The following is a 20,534-nucleotide window of genomic DNA, read 5'->3' on the forward strand; positions in this document are numbered from 1 at the left end:
TGAAAGTGATAAAGATCTATTCACGATAAAATATATATAGTAGCCAATTACAAAGCCAATACTTACACACCATGATTCCCCACCGAAAATTTTCACTTTGTGGGTGAGAAATTCGCGTTACGAATAAAATTATTTACTGGTGAAAAAATCGCGTTATAGCCATTTCCCGTAAGTTGGATCGCGTTGTAGCGGGAGTTGACCGTATATAGAATAAACTGAGGAGGGGTGGAATGATGCCACACAAGGTATTTCTATTAATTTAATCATTATTCATTGCAAAATGTAAATTGCTTTAAAAATTAAGAGGAGACAAATATAGAATGCCATTTTCATTTGGTAAATAAATGTCTAAAATGTTCATTGAAAAAAAGGGGGAGGGGGGATTCTTGTATTTTGTTTAAGGTGTTTAAGGGGTTTTTTACGAATAAATGATCACTGAGCAAAAAACATTTTGCTCAATGACCATATCTCCACTTGAAATAGGAATCAGGAACGGATACAAGGGAGGGGGGGTTGCCCCTTTCTTGGGGAGCTTTCCATCAGTATTACAGTTTTAGACGATTTCTAGATGATGTTAGGGGAAGGGATAATTAGGGGGATTGGGGCTCTTCTCCGGAAGGATTTTGAAACTAAAACTTGAAACATTTGTGATCAACATTTATAAATTTATGCAGTAACGGCTATGAAAAAATATCAATCAAAGTTCCCACAAAAAATGTCGGGATCTGCTTTTAATGGGAACCAAATTATAAGGTTTTGGGGACAGGTCTGATATAGTATTTTAAATCTGAAATTCCCTTACAAACTAAGTAACCTACCATTTACAATTAGGTAATATCTTTCTTAAGATAAGGAGACAAAATTAGACAGCATGTACCAAATTAAGTCTCCAAAATCTTTTAAATGTACAAAAGAGTGCAAAAATTCTGAAACAGGTCGACAAATATACACTTTCATAGAAGCAGAACAGGACGTTTTTGGGTTTTATTCCTTGGTGTTGAAGGTAATGGTTTGAATAACGAGGGAGTTAATGGCTGCTATGACATACTGTCATGGTTGATAACACTTCAAAATAAAAATCTGGAAGGTTTTTGAGCAAGTGATGTCAATGAAAAAAATATATATTACAATAATAATTAATATAAAGCAACTTTTTAAAGATTAAATAAAGATTTCCAAAAAAAAAGTAGGGATTTTTTAAAATTAAGAATATACATGAAAGACATAGGTGTCAGTCATACTGAAGGATGATTTTGAGGATACAAACACTTTTGAGTTTGGAATGTATTTTTAGGTCGAGTGGCGGATCTAGTCAATCATTTTGGGATCCGAATTGTCCATCCGAAATTTTGAATTTAACTCCCCAGAAATTTTATTAAAACTCAATTTTAGGCTATCTTTAGAGAGGTTAGGTGAGGATGGTGGATTTGCAAATCTCCCTTAAAAATGTTTCGAAATTGAAATTTTGAGTAATTTTTTTTAATTAGGCTCATAAAAATGCATTTTAGCTATTTTTGATGATTTAAGAAGAAAGGTTATGGCTTAGGGTGCTGACCTAAAAATACTTTTTGAAAATGAAGCTTAGAAACCAAAATATTCTGTTGTTTTTTCTTTATGTTGTTGAGAAATCAGGAGAGGGAATCGTTGCTCTTCTAGCTATTCTGCTGTCTAGTCTAAAAATGCATCTTTAGAAAATGTCATTGAAGCTCTAAAAATCCAATTTTAAGCTACTTTTGAACATATTAAAGAAGATGTGGAAGATTTGTATATAAGCTCTCCCTCCAAAAACCTCATTTTAAAGCTATCATCACGACATTAACTCGGGTGGGGGTCATATTTGAAATCATTTGTAATTGAAGCCACCAAACAGGCCATTCAAGCCGTTTTCAGGCGAGTTATAAAGGCAGAGTAAGCTGTCTGTATCTGTCGAAATTTTTTCCAAATTTAAGTACTAAATGCAATTTTTGGTTACCTTTCATGGCATTTGTGGAGGAGCATGGGAAAAGGGATACCTCCCACACACAATTTTCCGAATTAAAGCCATTAATACGCAAATGTAGGCTCTATTTGGTCTCGTGATTAATTGGAGAACACCAAGGACAGCAGTATTTAGAGATCGTCTAAGTCTCTAAAGTTGGAATCAAGAAATGATGTAAAAAATGGAGAAAATTTTTGGAAATAATAGGTCTATTTCGAGGAGAGGGATATAATTTCTCTTCTAACTAAGACCTAACTTTCTTTTAAAATAAAACATTAGGGTGCGTCTTATTTTTGAAGATGTTATTTTTTCATGAGGCACCCTCTCATTTTGTTCCTTTGGATGAAAAAAAAAATCACATATCTTAAAAATAAAAATTGAATAAAATTTAGAGGTTGCTACCACTGCTGCAAAATTTGAAATTCTTACTTTTTTTTGCATCGATTATTATAATATTTATTTATGTTATCTTTTCGCCATTAATTTTAATTAGTAATAAATTAGATTGTTACTGACTTTCAATTAATTTCATATTTTATTAAATCATGTTAATTAACTGTAGCTACAATCAACTCTCAACCTCTTACCTGACTGTTGGTTAGCAACTCAAAGAAAGATAAGTTGTCAGTTAAGAACTCAAAAAGAAAATTAAAAGAATTCTATTTGAATAATCAAAAACAAAATAATTGGAATCCATTCATTCGATTAACTTTCTTGACCTTGCTCTTGCTGATGATACTTTACGCAAGATTTCACTTCCAGGCAAGAAATTATTTCTAACTGAAAGAAAACTAGGAGGACAAGGCGAAATTGGTAACAAACAAATCTCTGTTTAAAAAGGCAAAATAACTTGCATTAAAAGAAAAAATTTTGAAAGTAAGAAAATTGTGAAGAATCTGAATCAACTGTAGTGAAAGTTTTTTTTTTTTTTTAGCCTCTGTTGTAACTGAATGTACTTTGACTGATTCTGAATCTGAAGAACAAGATTTTGCAATAAAGTTTATCTAGATTTGGTCTTTTGTTGTTGAAAAGCATTTTCATTTACAAGAAGGAAACTATTGCTTCAAGCTATTTTATTTGACATCTACGTATCATTTCTGAAGAGACAAACTCCAAATTGGTCTCTTTCTTAAAAAAACCTCAAAGAACAACTCCTCCAATGAAACACTGAAAAGCAGATGTTGTAGAACTAATACCAAAGGAAAAAAATAGAGGATTTTATTACTAACATTCAGATTTTTCACCATAAAGGTCTTTTCATCAAGTTTTTTTGAAGAGATGTTATCAAATAGTTTGGATGATGAGTAGCAATCAGAAAAAGGCTTGTATATTTCACATTACTATAAACAAAGGGGGAAAAAATTACACTATTGGTGAATGTAAAAGACTGAAAACGTAAACCAATGATATGAATGGCGTAGTGGAACTTTTGCATGAGTTTTGTTTGACATTATTACAGAGTATAGCAACTACGAAATGCTTATTATTTTTTTTGTATGTATAGGAAATAAGTATTTGAGTTATTTTTCTACCCTAACCAATCCAATTTCATGTTGATGTCAAATATTGCAATAGAAAGTTGGGAATATATTTTTGCTCTATTTTTTCACAATGAACTTAATTTTAATCGCTGGTTCAACCTCTAAATCAACCTCTAAATTTTGTTCAAATTCTATGAAACTTTTAAGTGGGTGTTTTTTCATCAAAAGGAAGCAATTAAAGGGGTGCCCCATAAGAAATTCAAAACTTTTTCAAAAAGTGCGTTATAAGACGTACGCTAGTAAAACATATGCGTTCAATTTTGTTATCTTTTCATATTTTTTTTGCTTAAAAAAATTCCTACAATCACAAGGCCTTGGTCCCCTCCAGATCCACCAGTTTTAGATTTTGGTCATATAAATATTTTTTTTTGTTTTTGTTTTTTTGAAAATTTCATTATTTTACTGCATGATTTTTTCAAATTTAAATTCTCTATTAATAAACAAAAATGGCTTTCCTATGGAATTTTCTGATTTTTAATAAAGATTCAGGATAGTTATAGTCAATGACGGAGCTCGCCAAAAGGCACCAAGATTAGGGAGTCTTTCAAACAAATGAGGCGAATAGGCAACATGCTATGTACATGAAATACACTGCCAGCTGAATCAATTCCAGCTGAGGACTGCAGCTTCGTGCTTATTAGCACTCATCATAAGTGGATTTAAGACTGAGTTCCTGGGGGGGGGGGGGGGCAGTATTTTTTTTCAGTAACATTTTAAATTGTCCCCCCCCCCCATGTTTTGGTCTGCTTTCCTGTGATGCATAAGGCTATGCTTTACTTTTTTGTGTGTGTGTGTCGTTTTCATGCTGTTCTTTTTGAATTGACCTTAAGACAGATGACTGCTATCAAGAGAGTGACGCAAGGCTCCCTTTTAAGTAGGATATAGAATATCTCCAATTTTAGGGGTCCGGAGGTTTCTTCCTGGGAGGAAATTTTGTAAAATGGATACAAAATTCTGCATTTTGAAGCATTATAAAGGTTAATTGGATAGACAAAAATCTCAGGGAAAAATAGACAAATAACTTTTCTAAAAAAAATTTATGATTTAAATGTGCTTTGTGATGTAAGTTAATACTTTAAAAGAAATGCTGTATAGATTTAGAAAATATGTAACATGAGAGTAACATACTACTTATTAGAACAATTCATAATTTATACACTTGATAAAAAATAAAATAGAAGCACACTTTGCTTAGGAATCTCAAAGACTTGTCTAATTATTTTCAAGGTTTGGTTGGTTAGATTGGGAGTTTTAGGCACAAGAGCCCTAATAGGTTATAATGAGCCAATTCTTTTCAAGGATTTTAGAACATTTAATAATTAAAGGCACCTCATTTACACTTTCCAGTCTCTGAAATTGAGTTCTAGATTATACAATTGTACAGTATTATTCAAACTTTGTAAAAAAAAAAGAAAAAAAAAACAGCTACTTTAAGTTTAAAAGAAAAAAATAAACTATAGAATTCTCTCATTACAATAACCTTGTTTTTAATTATAAGCAGTGCAGAAAACGAAAAGGAATAGAGGTAGTGTATCATTTTTTTCCGGGCTAAACAGATTAACAATATGCAGTAAAAGCAAGATAAAAGCAATCAATACAAAAGAATTTTCAAAATACCATAAATTCCATAAATTGATTAAATAAATAGCAAGATATAAAACATGTGAGTCACAAAAAGTTATTTCAAGTAATATGTTACAAACGTAAAAACCATGATTTTTAAACTTTTGATGCAGGATGTAGCAAAGTGTTGAATTTGACATATTTTGGCATTCCTCCCCCTACCATTTGTTAGGAAATTTAAAATTTAAGGTTTGTAGCCACACGTTTCCAAGCACTTGAAGATGAAATTAGTTTTTTTAAGCACTTTCCATTTTTTAAGGAACAAATCATGCAATTTTTTGCGAGTTACGGACCCACTTCAAAGCAGTGGCCCGAAGCTGTAGCTTGTTAATCTTATAGGCAAATCCAGTCCTATGTGTAATTCCTTTTTACCTGCAGATTTTCGTAATTTTTACAAAAATTTGTCAGTTTTTACGGTTAAAGAATTTTTACAATTTTACCAAACTGAACATGTGAATCCAGAAGGTTCTTCAAAATCTTTCGTCTGTAACAACACAAAATATCTAGTTTTTGAAGTCACGCAAATTGAAAATAAACATTCTGAAAAGAAAGAAAACAAATCATAACAAGTAGAACGGGGGGGGGGGGGGGGGGGGGGGGGGTTCCCTTTGTTTTAGGTTCTAATTTAAAAATAATCGTCAATTATTATAAGTGCTGCAGCTGAATGCATAGCTCGTTTAGCCTGTATTTTCATTTATATACTTGCCCAAATGGTTTTCAGTCAAAAATAGTGAACTTAGGCATATTTTCAGCACCCCAGTGACAGCTGTACTACTTGTATCTAATGTTCTTTTTTTTTTCTTTTCTCCCACCAGGAAAGGGCATTCGCTATTCTCTTCATTTTCACTGCACTATGTACTCAAAAAAGAAAAAAATAATCATTTTTTTTGTTTTAAGATTTTGGAAGATGTGTTGTTACTATTTAAAGTCTTCCCAAAACGGGGGGGCATTGCCCCCTATGCCCCCTTCCTATAAGTCCACCCATGCCCTTCTGAACTAGTCAAAAAACAAAAATAATGTTTTTTTAAAAAAAATTTGGAAGATGTGTTGTTATTACATAAAGTCCTCCCAAAACTGGGGGGGGGGGGCATTGCCCCCTCTGCCCCCCCATAAATCCGCCAATGGCACTCATCAGCCCCGCAAAGGAGTGACTGAGTTGGAGCTGGAATACCTCTTAAGGAAGCCAAGAGTGCCAAACAAACTGCAGTCCTCGGCTGGAATTGATTGAGCTGGCGGTGTATTTCATGTATTCCTGCCTTAGCCCTAGCTATAGGGCGGTAACTTACTGAATATACCTGCCTTGCCTTCAATATTCGAGTTGAACCGAACCATTGCTTTGGTCACTCGTCTGGTCAGTGCTAATTCTATATTAGCTACCAGTTTGTTTGGCACTCTTGGCTTCCTTAAGATGTTTTCCATCTCCAGCTCAGTCACTTTCCTATGCCGGGCTGATGAGTACTAATAAGCACGAAACTGCAGTCCTTGGCTGGAATTGACTGAGTTGGCGGTGTATTTCATTTATTCCTGCCTTAGCCCCAGCTATAGTGCGGTTACTAAACATGCTATGTAGTGAAACCTTTGATGAGTTGTGTCATAGGAGCAGAATTATAAATAAAAATTTATATGTAAGCATCATGATAATGCCTGAAATATGTTTTCCAAATGTAAAATGAAAAACTGCTAAAAGTACTTACTGCTTGAAATTTAGATATATTGATGGGAGGTGTTCTCTTCCCTCTGTAGTTTTTTTTGAAAATTTCATCAAGTTTTTTTGAGTCTAAACTATTGTCACAGCAAAAACCATTCAATCTAGATTTTAAGAAAGTTTCAACAGCAAAACTCCATCTATCATCCTTTACAGTCACATATAAACCTAGAATAAAATTACATCAATAATTATATTTTTAACATTCTTGAGTCATCGATATGAGTTATACATGCTTCATGATGAATAAAAGTTCACAGATTTATTTCTAAGGTCATGTGATACTTTGTTCATAGATACTGTAAACCCAGTTTAAACAAATAATGTCAGTTCAAAAAAATATTATTCGGTTAAGCAGGGTATTTTATTATGTAGGGAAATGCTATTTACTTTACCAAACTGACAACGCTTGCCTAAAAATGTAATAATAAATCAGGGTAGCTATTTAAGTAATCAATGTTAGTGCTAAAAGTTTTAAATTAAGCTCAACAAAAAACAAAATATAACGTAAGAATTAAACAGTTATAAGTACATCCGAAAGTTTGAAAATGTAAGTAACTCAGAACTTAAATTACAAAATCTTTGTTTTGGCATTACTTCCCTAAGTTCATCATCATTACTGACTGGACAACCCATTGTGGGCCCTGGCCTTTTCCATGAGTTTCTTCTAGTTAGATCTATTTTATGTCCGACTTCTTCCATTTGATGATTTGATAGTTTTAAAGAATCCTTCCAAACAATGCAGCCATCAAACTTTTTTGTCTTCCTCTTGGATATTTGCCAGCTGGTCTTTCAATTACGATCTTAAGTGAGATTGCCATAATTTGGTTGCTATGTTTACTGGAAGAAGTATCAAACTTATGGAACCCTCCACTTGGTGCTTCCCCAACCTTGTCCTTAAAAAACAATCTTTTCATGTTATTTCCTTTTTAAACATTTATGTAAATTTTTTCCCATCAAAAATCTTCACAAAAAGCAGATAAGTCTTATAAGATTACCCAAGGAAGTTACCTATTTAATTAAATGTGGACATTAAACAAAGCGTCTATAGGAAATTATTTGTTCTGCAAGGTTTTATTCTTACAAGCAGAGCATTTGTTTATCTATTACGTGATTAAGCAGGGCTGACAGTATTATATTATGCATTAAATTACTACAGTTGAACCTCCAAATCACCCAGACATTATATCAAATTTAAAAATAAGACTACTGCATCCAATTCAAACTTTTATTGAGAAGTGTAATTAATCTCTTTTAACTGAACAAGAAAATAATGAGATGTGTACCAGCAAGTTAGTTCACTGCACTGCCAATCGTCAACAAACTCACAGATGATGTAATTAGCAAAATGACCCTTTTGATTTGGTAAGTGAAACTAATAAGGAGAGTGATTGATAAACCACTGAACTTGAAAATCTTTGGAAAAACGATAAAACTATTGAAAATACTTGTTCAAAATCTAGATAATGTTATCAAAGGTTTTGAATAAAGGGATTTTTCAAATGAAAGGGAAACATAAAATAAACTAGTCATTGAAGAAGTCAATAAAACCCATTGATTACTGAAACAAGTAGTTTTTATTCAATGCATAATTAAATAATATTTGTTGTACATACTATGTTTTATTACATTTTTATACACACAACTTCAGCATCTATATATATATAAAAATGGAGTTTGGTAAATTTGTTCCCTAAGATCTCAGAAACTACTCGACAGATTTGGCTGAAACTTTCATCGTTTGTTCAGTTTGGTACTGGGAAGGTTTATAGACCAGTTCAAAAAAAATCCGATTGATAGTTCCCTTTTTATTCCAATTTTAGTCCCAATTTTCACATAAATGCCTCAATATGGGGGTGGAAAAAAAACGCGCACATATTAACATTATATGTCCATCGAAAGCGGCAATTTTTCTGCTTAAGATAGCATCTGTTCGAAGTTTCTAAGTTGTGTAAAAAACGAGTTATGAGCTTTTTTGTTCCCTGTTCGAAGGCTTTCATCAACCCAAGTCATTATTTAGTGTGTCATCTCAACTCCAAAGAATTGTTGTATTGTTGAATATTTTTGCGTTTCGTCCGACTTTTTGAGGCTTTTCTCAAGTCAAAACTTAAAGTAATGTTTTTCCATAAGATTGGTTAAAAATAAATGCATTTGGCTGATCATTTTACTTTTAAACGGAACTTATGTAATTAATGGTTTATTATTATTATTTATGCTGATTGGACACTTGCTCACTATATCCAACCAACCAGCAGAAATATCGCCAGAATTTTTTCAGAAAGCTTTCAGTAGCTGCTGCATTTGGCAGTTTTTTCCACTGTCGCTGTTTTTGAGCCCAAAGACTACGTAATAATGTTTCTCAGCTTTCACCATATAAACAAAATATCGCCAATCAAAGATACTTAAAAAAAAAAAAATACTGTGTAAAATAATTCATTAACTAAATTAGGCAATTCCATAAACTGCACAAAAGCTTCCATTAATTTTTCTTTTTGCACGATTTCAAACAATCGTCAAATTTTACTACTTATTTTGGAAACATTTTGGATGAAACCGTTTAGCGCCATTTTATTTTGACCAAAAGTATCTCAGCATCTGGCAACAATATTTCTATAATAAAAATTAGTAAGGAGGGGAGTATTATCGAAAGTCCCAAAATGATTCTCGGAAAATTTGGTAAGATTTTAAACCGCACCAAGTGTCCACAAAAATTGAAATTTAACAAAATAACTAAAGCAAGTGTAAGGGGAACACGGGCGGCTACATTTTTTAAAACAGTTCGTACATCAATAGCCATACAGAGAAGGTTTTAGATTTAAAAAAAAAAGTACTAACAGATAAATTTTTTTAAACATGTAAAGTTTTATTTCATATTTCGGAAATTCTTCAAATTTGTATATGCTTAAATGTCGTGCTTTCGTTTCTAATTGAATACTATTTTGTTCTTTATACTTATTCCTATTTTAGTTTAATGAGTAAGGAAGAAGCTCGATTTTTAATCACGTCAAAAAGGTTTGTTTTAAATTATTTTGCTTAAAACAGAAAACAAGGGCAAGTAACGATTGTTTCTCATAATTATTACTGAACCAGGCAACGCCGGGTATTTTTGCTAGTACTATATAAAATAGTTCAGAAGTCAACCCCATTTCCCGGGAAAAAAAATCAGGAATGTGTTTCCAAATTCTTTGAAGTCAACATTTTAAAAAAGGTCAACCTGTTATTGAACAATATTAGCAGATTACTGCATACACATGTTTCGTGGTTTCAGACGAACTCTTTGATGCATAATAGCGAACTTTTGGATGTAAAGACGTCCGGTAAGAGCAAAGAGAATGAACAGCACACAGCTTAAATACTAAAAATAGCAAACTAACGAAACAATCAAGACAAAATGTAACTTGGAGATGAAATTCATTACATGATTCCTTTTGAGAAAAATCATGTGAGAAAAACGAATTTCTCCAAAAATCCTGTAATAATAAATTTTGATGATAAAATGAAACTGTTAAATTAATTCATTAGCAATAAATTTTATGTTAAAAAACTGTAACGATTTAATTGTTACATTGAGCGAAAGGGGGAATAAACATAACAAAGGGAAAACTTGAAAAATGTAGGGGAAGCAGCAGAACAAAATTGCAAATTATGTTTAAAATAAATCAAAAAATGGAAGTGTAAAGACAAATAAAAATAATTGAAAAAGACAGAACAATAACACTTGTATATGACTAAAGCCATAGGATTTCTAAGGAAAGGGTGGAAAAAAAACTCACTATCAGAAAGGAAGATAAACTGCAGAAAAATTTCGAATGGCATTAAGAGCGTTTACTAGATTAGAACGATTCTTCAGAAGGTGGAAAGACTCCTTTAGCATTTGATCAACAAAATCATTTGAAGTTAAATTATTTTCTCAGTGATTGGGAGATATTTTGATACTTGACATTTTGACAATTTTCGGCAATTATTGTTTCTTTCCGATAACGTCGGCAGAGTCGAAAATATTTAGTGTCCAGAATGTATTGTTATTTATTATGAGCACATAATTGAACTCGCACCTGCTAGACTACAATGCATGTAATGTGGTGAGCGAGAGCAGCAAAGTTTGGATCAAGATGTGTTCTGAATAGAATTGCTTGAATTTCGGTTGGTAGGCAAAAGCAAGTAGGAGGCAAAAGACGGGTCGAGGATTTTTTTTCTTAAACATTACGCGAGTACTTACCTATAGGCCCCACAGGTTTTTTAGAGAAAAGTCCTCTTCTATTTGCAGTTTCAATGTCTTCCAGCACTTGCTTCATTTCTGGACCATAAACATTAATGCGTTGCTGCATGCCAGCACGTATTTTTTGCAATTGTCGTTCTGCTTCGCTTATCTTGTATTTAGACTCGTTTATTTCAGATCTAAAATCAAAGCATTGTTTTCAATATAAAAAGAACCTAAGTTATTTTTTTTAAGCAAAGCTTTTAGCATTTAAAACAAAAAAATGTGGGAGCCAGCACACAAGGCCCAGCACAAGGATTCCCATTGGATCGTGCGTTGGCGCTGCCAGCGTCATTGTGGAGAGAAGTATAAAACGAAAAACGGTAAGATGCAAGCTGAGCCGCAGACAAGAAAGAGTTACGCGAGGCTACTGAACTCCTAGGAACTGTGGAACTGTACCAATACAAATATGAATGCTGCAGTATCCTGAAATGACAAGTTTTTGTAAAGCTGCATCAGTAAATTAGTTCAGCAACTGTTAAGTCTATACCTCCTCACATAAGGGCATTTTTTTACCATTCCATAACAAATTGCTTTATAATTATTGTCCGATTTCCAAGAGAATTCATTTGACTCCTCTTCTGTCATGGGGTATCCGATGATTATATTTCACTGATTTTGGCAGAAGGTATATTCGGATCACAGCATTTTGTTATAAAAGCAGAAGTTTTCAAAATGTAAGAATAAATAAAATGACAACCGATAAGTGATGTACAGGACACTAAAACATTTTTGCACCTTAAAATGCACACCCACGTTAAAGCTGTCTGGTTGTCTCATTTGGAAGCGTGAGGATTGCTTACGGATCACCCCTGCATGAAATGGAACTCTGCGTAAGAGGATGAGGGGCGAAGTGTCTTCTCCAGAAAAATAGACAATACTTTTGTTTAAGAGTGCCAAGCATGAACACAGTCAAAGGTAGCTGCATGGCATTTGAAATCTGAAAATCCTTTGCTGTTGTAAAACTTATTAACTACATACAGTAAAGAATAAAAATACATTAAGAAGTTGGTTAAATTTTAATTGCCTTGCACACATGAATGCAAGAAAAAATTAAGTTAACATTCATTTTAGACACAATTAAAAGAAAATTTATATTGAAGTTTGAGTAATACATTTCTCGTTAAAACAATAGTTCATTTTCTTTATATAAAGAAAAAAAAGGTACTCCTCTATTTGTCTTCTGAGTAGTGTAAATTTAAATCGGGAAGAATTTTTTCGGATAATCCGAGTTTTCAGAAATCCGAGACGAGGTGAGCCTAATGATTTTCGAGATTCTACTGTATTCAGAGGGGAACTTTCAACAAGAGGCAATGACAGTATTAGTTAACTCACTCCCAATCACTGTATACATTATAGAGCAAAGTAAAAGCTTTAGGAGTTATAAAAGAGTCGGGGGGGGGGGGGGGGTGAGCCATAGGAACAACAAAAAATTCTCTATTTCATACTCTTTCTTGCTCTTTTTAATACATTTCAGGTTCTTGAAAATATCTTTGGAAAACAGCATACTGCCGTGCTATGCACAGATGTGGTATCTACAGTCGAGCTCAAAACGAGAATTTCATGATTAAAATTTTACACCTCGTTTCTTTGATTTGTGACTTAAATGTTCAACTCGTGGTGATTGTTTTGTAAATAACTTATCTAACTACGTAAAAGCTTATTTTGATAAAAATCTTAATTTAAAATTAATGAATGCAGTTACAACAAATTTTCTTCAAAACCTTTTTATATACTAGGTTAATTTCACCGTAAGGGACTATTACTAGGCATTTTTAGGGGTATCTGCACAGATATGACAAAAACAGCTTAGTAAAATGCACTTAATGTATTATTTTTCTGCTCTTTATATTCAAAGAATGTGTTGATGCTCTCATTCATAATGTTTTATTTTCTAGATTCATTTTTACCAAGCATGAAGATAATCTTGACAGCAGACGAAACTTAAATAAAATAAAAATATAATTGCCATAGAATGAAATGCTTTTTTTTTTGCATGAAAGAATTAGATATGAATATTTTACATGCATTTCATTCTTAAGAATTTCCGTTTTAAATAAAAATTTGAACAGAAAAGGTTTACTTCAACATTTATGCAAAGTTGTATTAGTTTTTATTATTGACCTACATCAAATATTTAAACGCAAACTAATTTTAATACACTGTTACAATAAACTGCTACATTATTAAATATGCTGCTTTACTAAGGCATAGAAGTCTTATCTACATAATTAACTGAGGAAAAAAAGGGTAACTGCTCAGATACCACTTTAAAGGTTTAATATTTTTCACTTACCTTCAAATTGCTTTAACAAACTATGCAAAATATGCAGATACCACTTTTTTGATATAGCTTTCTTTTTTCTATTTTGCGTTCACAAATCGCCAAAAAACTTGAGATTTAGGTAAACTAAATTACTAATTGCCACCCGGTGACAATAACTCAATTTCGACAAAATGCGCAAATACCACATTTGTGCTAAGCACGGCAGCCTAGATGTTTCTACACTGAGCAGGTTTTTTTACTAGAAGTTGGGCGACATGCGACAGATTTTGATTAGGTCCTACAACAATATTTCTTCAGGGGGGCGGTCCTACAACAATATTTCTTCAGGGGGGCGGTATTGCCTCTCGGTGGAGGATGTGTAGATGCTGAGGGGCAGTGAATTTGTTTTCGGGCAGTAAGTATTTGAACATAATTTGCACTATAGGGGCACAGGGGGCCCATTTAAGGTGGTAGAGTCCTCTTTTCTAACCTTGCCAAAGGCATCACTAAAATGATTTTTGGTAATCCCTCTTGAATTCCTGATTTTTCTCATAATGCTGGATTTCCCAAATGGGGATGCAGAGTATTTCTTACAGGGTTGCAAAATTAGTTTAAAAATAAAAATGTTATTGCATAGTTAAAAAACTCGTAGGGAAAAATAGCATCATGTTTGAGTAGCATCAATACTAGAGCAAAATGGCAAATTCGGTCGGGGTCTATGGGGCTGCAGCACCTTTCCCCTTGAACCAGAACCCTTCATACCCCCAATGTTCACTAATATGATCTTAAGTTTTGGTTTTGGAGCTTCAATTTCTACAACTGTCCCCTAGTATCATCTGAAATTTCTTTTTGGAACTTCAATTTCGAATAATTTCTGGGAAAGTGTCTCTGCGCCCCAACTCTTACTCTAAGGTTGTCAAAGATACTCTATAATTGGGTTAGTCCAGTCAATGAACACATTGTAGCGTGCATAGAATATGCGATAATTTTTTACTTCAGAATATTGTTAGGGGTAGTTAGTAAGTAAGCATACCAAAAGTCCCCATCCCTGGCGAGTAAGTAAAAGCTGGGAGGGAGGGAAGAAGAAAATTTTGAGGTTTTCGAGATAAAGTCTGAAACGGTGGAAAAAATTCGTTTAAAATAAATATTCAAGCTAAATAAACTTTCTATGAAACTGTTTCTACACATATTTGTCAAATTTCCAATAATTTTCCGGGTACCACAAAATTTGGCTCCCCCTTCCCACCTTTAACTCGCCCCCCAGGGTCGGGAACTTTCAATATGTTTACTTATTAATTACTTCTAATTTCTTACTCAGAAAGTGCTAGCTTTCTGCACTTTCGTTAAATAACACCACGGGTATGGAGCTAATTCAAATCTTCGTCCGATTTTTTGGTAGTGGGCTGTCCATATAAAAGATATTACTTTTTTTTTTCAACATTTTTACCCCCCCCCCCCTTTTTGTCACAAAGTTCGTGTTACAAGCTACTCTTCATAAACATATTTGTATTAAAACTTGTTGCTTGACGTCACACTTCTTACTCTTTCCTTCCCCCTTGTCACAAAGTCCCCAATTTCAGAACCCCCCCACCCCCTTAAACATCATTTTTGTTGTAGTAATCCACAAATACTTCTTAGCAACAACAGTAACATTCAAATATTATTTTAGAGGAAAAGTAACAGAACAGATCAGCCGAGCAAACCTCAGAACAGAAACTCTCCTTTCCAAATCATTTTCTTCATTGCATAAAATACTTTCTGTCTTATCCGAGTCTTGCAACTGTGCACGTATTTTTTGGAGTTCATTTTCAAAATTAGATATTCTTTCCAACCGTTCTTGTCTTTCTGTCTCAACATCCCTTTCATTCCTAAAAATGATAAGCAAGAAAACAATGGTAATTCAATGACTGAAAAAATTTAAATACAGTGAAGCACCGTTTATACGTTTTTAAAGGGACTGTATGAAAAAAGCATACAAATGAAAAAGTGTATAATAGGTATAGGTTAAAATGTATTAGACATTGCAGGAACCAGTTTAAAAAACGTATAATTGATAAAAACGTATAAATGAAGAACGTATAAATGGTGCTTCACTGTAGCTTAAAAATAAAAAAACGTAAATAAATTAAATAAATAGATAAGTAAAATTACCTTTCTTTACTTTCAGCAATCATATTTTCCAAGCTTGCAATTTCTTGCAATTTACGCTTTAGCTCTCTTTGATTACGGTTTAGTTCACCCTGATAATAATGAGTAAATACATAAGTACATATATTTGTAAATAAATATCATGTTTATGAAAATGATCTTTTTATTATGGTCATATTGCATCACTAAACAGAAGTTTTCTAAAAAACTAGACATGTTTACATTCTATTAACAATATTGTAACATTAATTAAGTGAAAGTTGAAAAAGATGAATGAAATGAAAGGCAACTAATCACTCCAATTTATAGCACAACTAGGAAAAAATACAGTCAGATCTTGATATAAGGTCACCTGAATATTAAGATCCTTTATAAGTTTGATTATGCTTTAAAGGTCACTCTTCTACATTCCTGCCTCATTCAATTCACTTTGTCCCAAAGTGACTTTTGATTTTTCGCTGAAGGTACGGTGGAGGGACATTATTGAAAGCTTTGGCTTCTAATTGTCCGAGACGAAACCCCAGTGCTTAGTTTTAGGTCTTAGTTCCAAATTCTGCATTCATTTTTCACATTTGATGCGTTTAGCCCAATGTAATCCTGAATGTAAGCTTTTTCGGAACAGGACATCCTACATTTAGTTTTAGTATAATTTTTTGGTCTTTTGATCATAGGATGAAGTTTCCACTGTTGAAGAGTACTGGCTTCATCTCTGTCATTTATCTATGCTGTAACCTTGTCTGCTTGTTGTTTTATTGTTTATATATATATATATATATATATATATATATATATATATATATATATATATCTTAATATATAAAAATCTTCTGTGCGGACCTTTGTCACTATCAGGCTTTTAAACGGTTGGACCAATTTTGATCAAATTTTTTGTGTGTAATGAAGTTGTGGCAAGCATGGTTTCGAAGCGCGATGGATCGAATCGGAAACGTTTTTCTCAATTAATTAATTAATTTAAACATTGGATGGTTATATCTCTCAAATGATTAATATTTATTTCAACTTATTCCTGAGCGAGAACTGAAATAAATATTTAACCAGTTGCCAAAGGACAATAAGAAAGCCAGCTCTGCTTTCTGTAGTGAAATTTCCTAATGTGATACGTCAATAATTGAGAATAGATAAAACGTAGAGAGAGAGAGAAGCCTTCATTTCTTGAAAGCAACGATTTTAGTTCCAGTGATATATTTTAAAGTAAAGTACTGGAAGAAATCGGGTTTCTTTCACTAGGTTCGCGCAGAACGCTTTTCGTCATAGTTAAACCAAAGACCATGTGACCGGATCGGTGCTTTAGGTTTTCCTAACCAAATGATCGTATAGTACCGTAAATAACAACATTTGTTTCTCGGTTCAAATCCGTCTGAGTTTTGGCACTAATGGCAAGAATACTTTAAGGATCATCAAACTAATCAGTACATTATTAAAGGAAAAGATGGTGGAATTTGAAGACGAAAATTTTTTTATTTTCGTCCAGATAAATTATAACAGGGTAGTTTCGTACACACAAGATCAGTGCAGTGAAATATTTTTAGCTTTAGTGGCAAGAACAAATTAGGAAAATATATGAAGTTTTCGTTCAAAAGATGGGATCGCTAATCTGTCGGAGTTTGATTCGCTCAATGATGGGCTATATTACAGGAACGTGGTGGCTTGGCGACATTGGCCATAACAATACAGTTGGGTGATTATTTGTTTACTACTGTTAATGTAATTTATTGTATTTTTTTGTTCATTTGGTGAAATATTTTAAATTGCAAAGAATTGTTTTTCGTTTTTAAAGAGTGTTTAGTCATTTTAGTTGACAAACGTTTTTATTTTACATCAGGAGAGGGGGAGGGGGGTGATTTTCGCTTACTCAGGGTAATGTTTTTATCTTTATCATTTTCATAAACAATATCCATTCGATTGTTATATTCCTTTTCATATGAGGGACGTTGCAGCGGGATTTTCCGTTCTTTCTACATGGGTAGTTAGTTTTTTATACTTAATATCAGAGGATGATTTTTATCCTTTGGGTATGGCCAGAAGGAGCAAATCATACAATCTATGAAGATCTTTCAAGTACACGAGAGAAAATAGTTAATAAAACTACTGCTCAGTGGGCATTAGTTAAATCAAGTTGTAATAAATATACGCATTCGGACACCAAGCAGCTTAAAACATTTTCCATTTACTTATTTTTTTCAACAAAACGGTTCAAACACTTGATAGTTTATTGAAGTTTTTCAACTTTTCAATTTACGAAGTTTGAACAGAACAACGTCTGTCGGGTTCTCTAGTATATATATGTATATATATATATATATATACCGGGTGGCCCAGCGGGTAATGTTTGAAACAAAGTCCAATAGATGGCGTTAGGTGCAAGTGAGTGAAGCCAAACTTGGTGTGCATGCTCCCTTGAGTAAGTAATTGTAAATGTGATGTTCCTTCAGTGTGCTGTGCGCCTTATCGTGTGATTCTCGTTTTCTCGTTCGTAAAAATAAACAAAAATATTCGACGGAAGTTCGCGTATTTATTGTTCTACAAATGGCCAGATGTGATGAAAATGTGAAGGCAGTTCAACGAGCATAGCAGGAGAAGTTCCACAACAAGAATTGGCCAAACAAAAGGACTATGTAAAGGTGAGTCATTTTTGTGTTTTGACGGTACAAATATTTTTCTTTTTGCTTCCATGTTTGTTCTGAAAAATGTGTTTCAATCCTCTTCCCTGTAGACTGTATGCCAAGTTCAAACGTATTGGATCGTTGGAAGACGATAAAAAAGCTATGGCTACAGTCACCGCTACTGTGGTCACAGACGGTTTTTCGCTGCCGATAAGACCCGATCTGCAGAACCACCCAACTGCTGTCCTTGTTTAAGATGGCGGTCACTTTGAACCTGTATATCATTAATAGCCCAATGTCTTTTCAATATAAATCATTAAATTCTTCTCATGTGTCTTGTTTGTTTTTATTTGTTTCAAACATTACCCACTGGGCCACCCAGTATATATATATATATATATATATATATAAAGAAAAGAAATATTATATCAGAAAAAAAGTCCAAAAAAAAAATCATACTTGGAATTCCCGTATGCTATTCTGTATAGATGTGTATTCAGTTTTTAAGTTGCTCAAGTCATCCCTTTTGCTTCTCATTGCTTCTTGGCAGTCTTCATTAACTTTTTTATATTTTTCCAACAATCCATCAATTTCTTTAGTATCAGCCTAAATTGTAAATGACTTTTTGAAACACAACAGTAAATTGGCAGTAAATAAACAGAAATGGAAATAGCTGAAACATTAATAACACAAAAAATTCAAATTGCATTAATTAATGTATTGCAATGAACTAGACACTGAATATAATTCAATGAATGAATTACCAAAGTTTTAATGCACAAAAAATGCGAATTATTGCAGACACATGTTTTGGGGTTACAAGGAACCCCTTTTTCAATGCAAAAAAGTGTGAGCTTTTTGGATGAAAAGTCATTTGTGGAAAGCAAAACGATTTAAAAGGCATAGTTAGTGAAATATGGGAACAACACACCAGGCTTGGAGTCAATTACGAAAAGTTGTAATTGATTACGATTATGATCACAAGCATGAAAAATAGGAGATTATGATTAGGATTATGTTTATAATCCCCTGCTAAAAAGTAATTACGATTACAACAACCGATTACAGTTGACAAAAATGTAAATGATTACAATTATTGTTCGCCGATTACAATTTTGATTACGATTACAAGTGTATGATGCGATACATACTCATATTTGCTGTAACAACGTCATATTTAAAACTTAAGATTTCAATGATGATAGCGACTATTGTGTCCTATTAACTTGAAAATTTTTAATATTATTATTTATTTATTTTGAATTATGGCGTTGTTGCAGGAAAAGAGTGAAATATGAAAGATGAGCCTATCTAGATAACTTAAAGTAGATTCATTACATAACACTACATTGACCGTACATTGTATATAGGCATAATTACGCCCATATTGAAATGTATACGCAATTCATACTGCATTAGAGTTTAATTCTTCGTTGTTATTTTGCTACAACCAAAATTTTAAGAGTTTACAATTACTGAACATTGTGTACTAGTAAACTTCTACATTAAGTTCTCAACTGTATAATATAACATCATAAAATATAGTGCGATTATATAAAAATAAAAATACTTACAATGATTTTTTATACATAACGCCCACAATACTATAAAATATGCGGATATTGGAAGTAAAATATACATGTATGAAAATGAATATTTGAAAACTTAATATATATATATATATATATGTTTTTAATGCATTTAAGTAAAACGAATGCCGCGAAGGTGCTTGTTTTTGTTCTAATTTTTTGTGATGTAAAAAAAAATGCACGCATTGCTTAACAGTTGCTAAACTGGAGCAAATGATGCAAAAATTGAAAAGAATGTCGGGGTTATTATTTTTAGCACAGGGTACATACAAGTTTTTGATCCCTATAAATATAGGGGATCAATGCCATGTTCATTTTAAGCTATTTGCACAAGCTTTGATTTCATTTTCCATTTGATCACTTATTACAGAATTTGCACCTTTATTAGCAACTTTCCACTCAACTTGCATTAAAAAATAAAAATGGATTCTAAGCAGTTTTTTTTGCATACACGAGTACTTAATACTACTATTTATGTGTCAGTTTTAAGTAGTGAAATGAACTTATTTTCACTTTAGAGAGTAACGTAAAATAATAAATTGAAAAACAAAATTATTTTTAAATATTTCATCGATGTAATGAAATGTAAACAAAATTTTTAAAACTCTATTCATGCAAATTTTTTTTCCCTATTTATATACTTATTAAGTAAAAATAATATCAGCATTAAAATGTAAAATATAAATTTAAGTTCAAATTTTATGAAATTTTTTTTTTTTGAAAAACATAAATAAAAAACCTCATATATACCAGAGACAATACATATAAATCTTGTGTGTGCTTAAAATCATACAAAAGCTAC

General features: G+C 32.6%; 1 protein-coding gene across 1 annotated transcript in view; it reads right to left on the minus strand.

Annotated features, from left to right (window-relative positions):
- LOC129227721 (structural maintenance of chromosomes protein 6-like) overlaps nucleotides 1–20,534 on the minus strand; it is a 64,548-nt gene that overhangs the window by 35,297 nt on the left and 8,717 nt on the right. The window contains exons 4-8 of the mRNA XM_054862324.1: nucleotides 18,603–18,749; nucleotides 15,523–15,611; nucleotides 15,075–15,239; nucleotides 11,067–11,245; nucleotides 6,837–7,015 (exon numbers count right to left, since the gene is read on the minus strand). Of these exons, the coding sequence (XP_054718299.1) occupies nucleotides 6,837–7,015; nucleotides 11,067–11,245; nucleotides 15,075–15,239; nucleotides 15,523–15,611; nucleotides 18,603–18,680 (690 nt within the window). The 5' untranslated portion in view covers nucleotides 18,681–18,749. The remainder of the gene's footprint in view (nucleotides 1–6,836; nucleotides 7,016–11,066; nucleotides 11,246–15,074; nucleotides 15,240–15,522; nucleotides 15,612–18,602; nucleotides 18,750–20,534) is intronic.

Source organism: Uloborus diversus, chromosome 8, assembly GCF_026930045.1.
Source record: "Uloborus diversus isolate 005 chromosome 8, Udiv.v.3.1, whole genome shotgun sequence".
Classification (NCBI taxonomy): Eukaryota; Metazoa; Arthropoda; class Arachnida; order Araneae; family Uloboridae; genus Uloborus; species Uloborus diversus.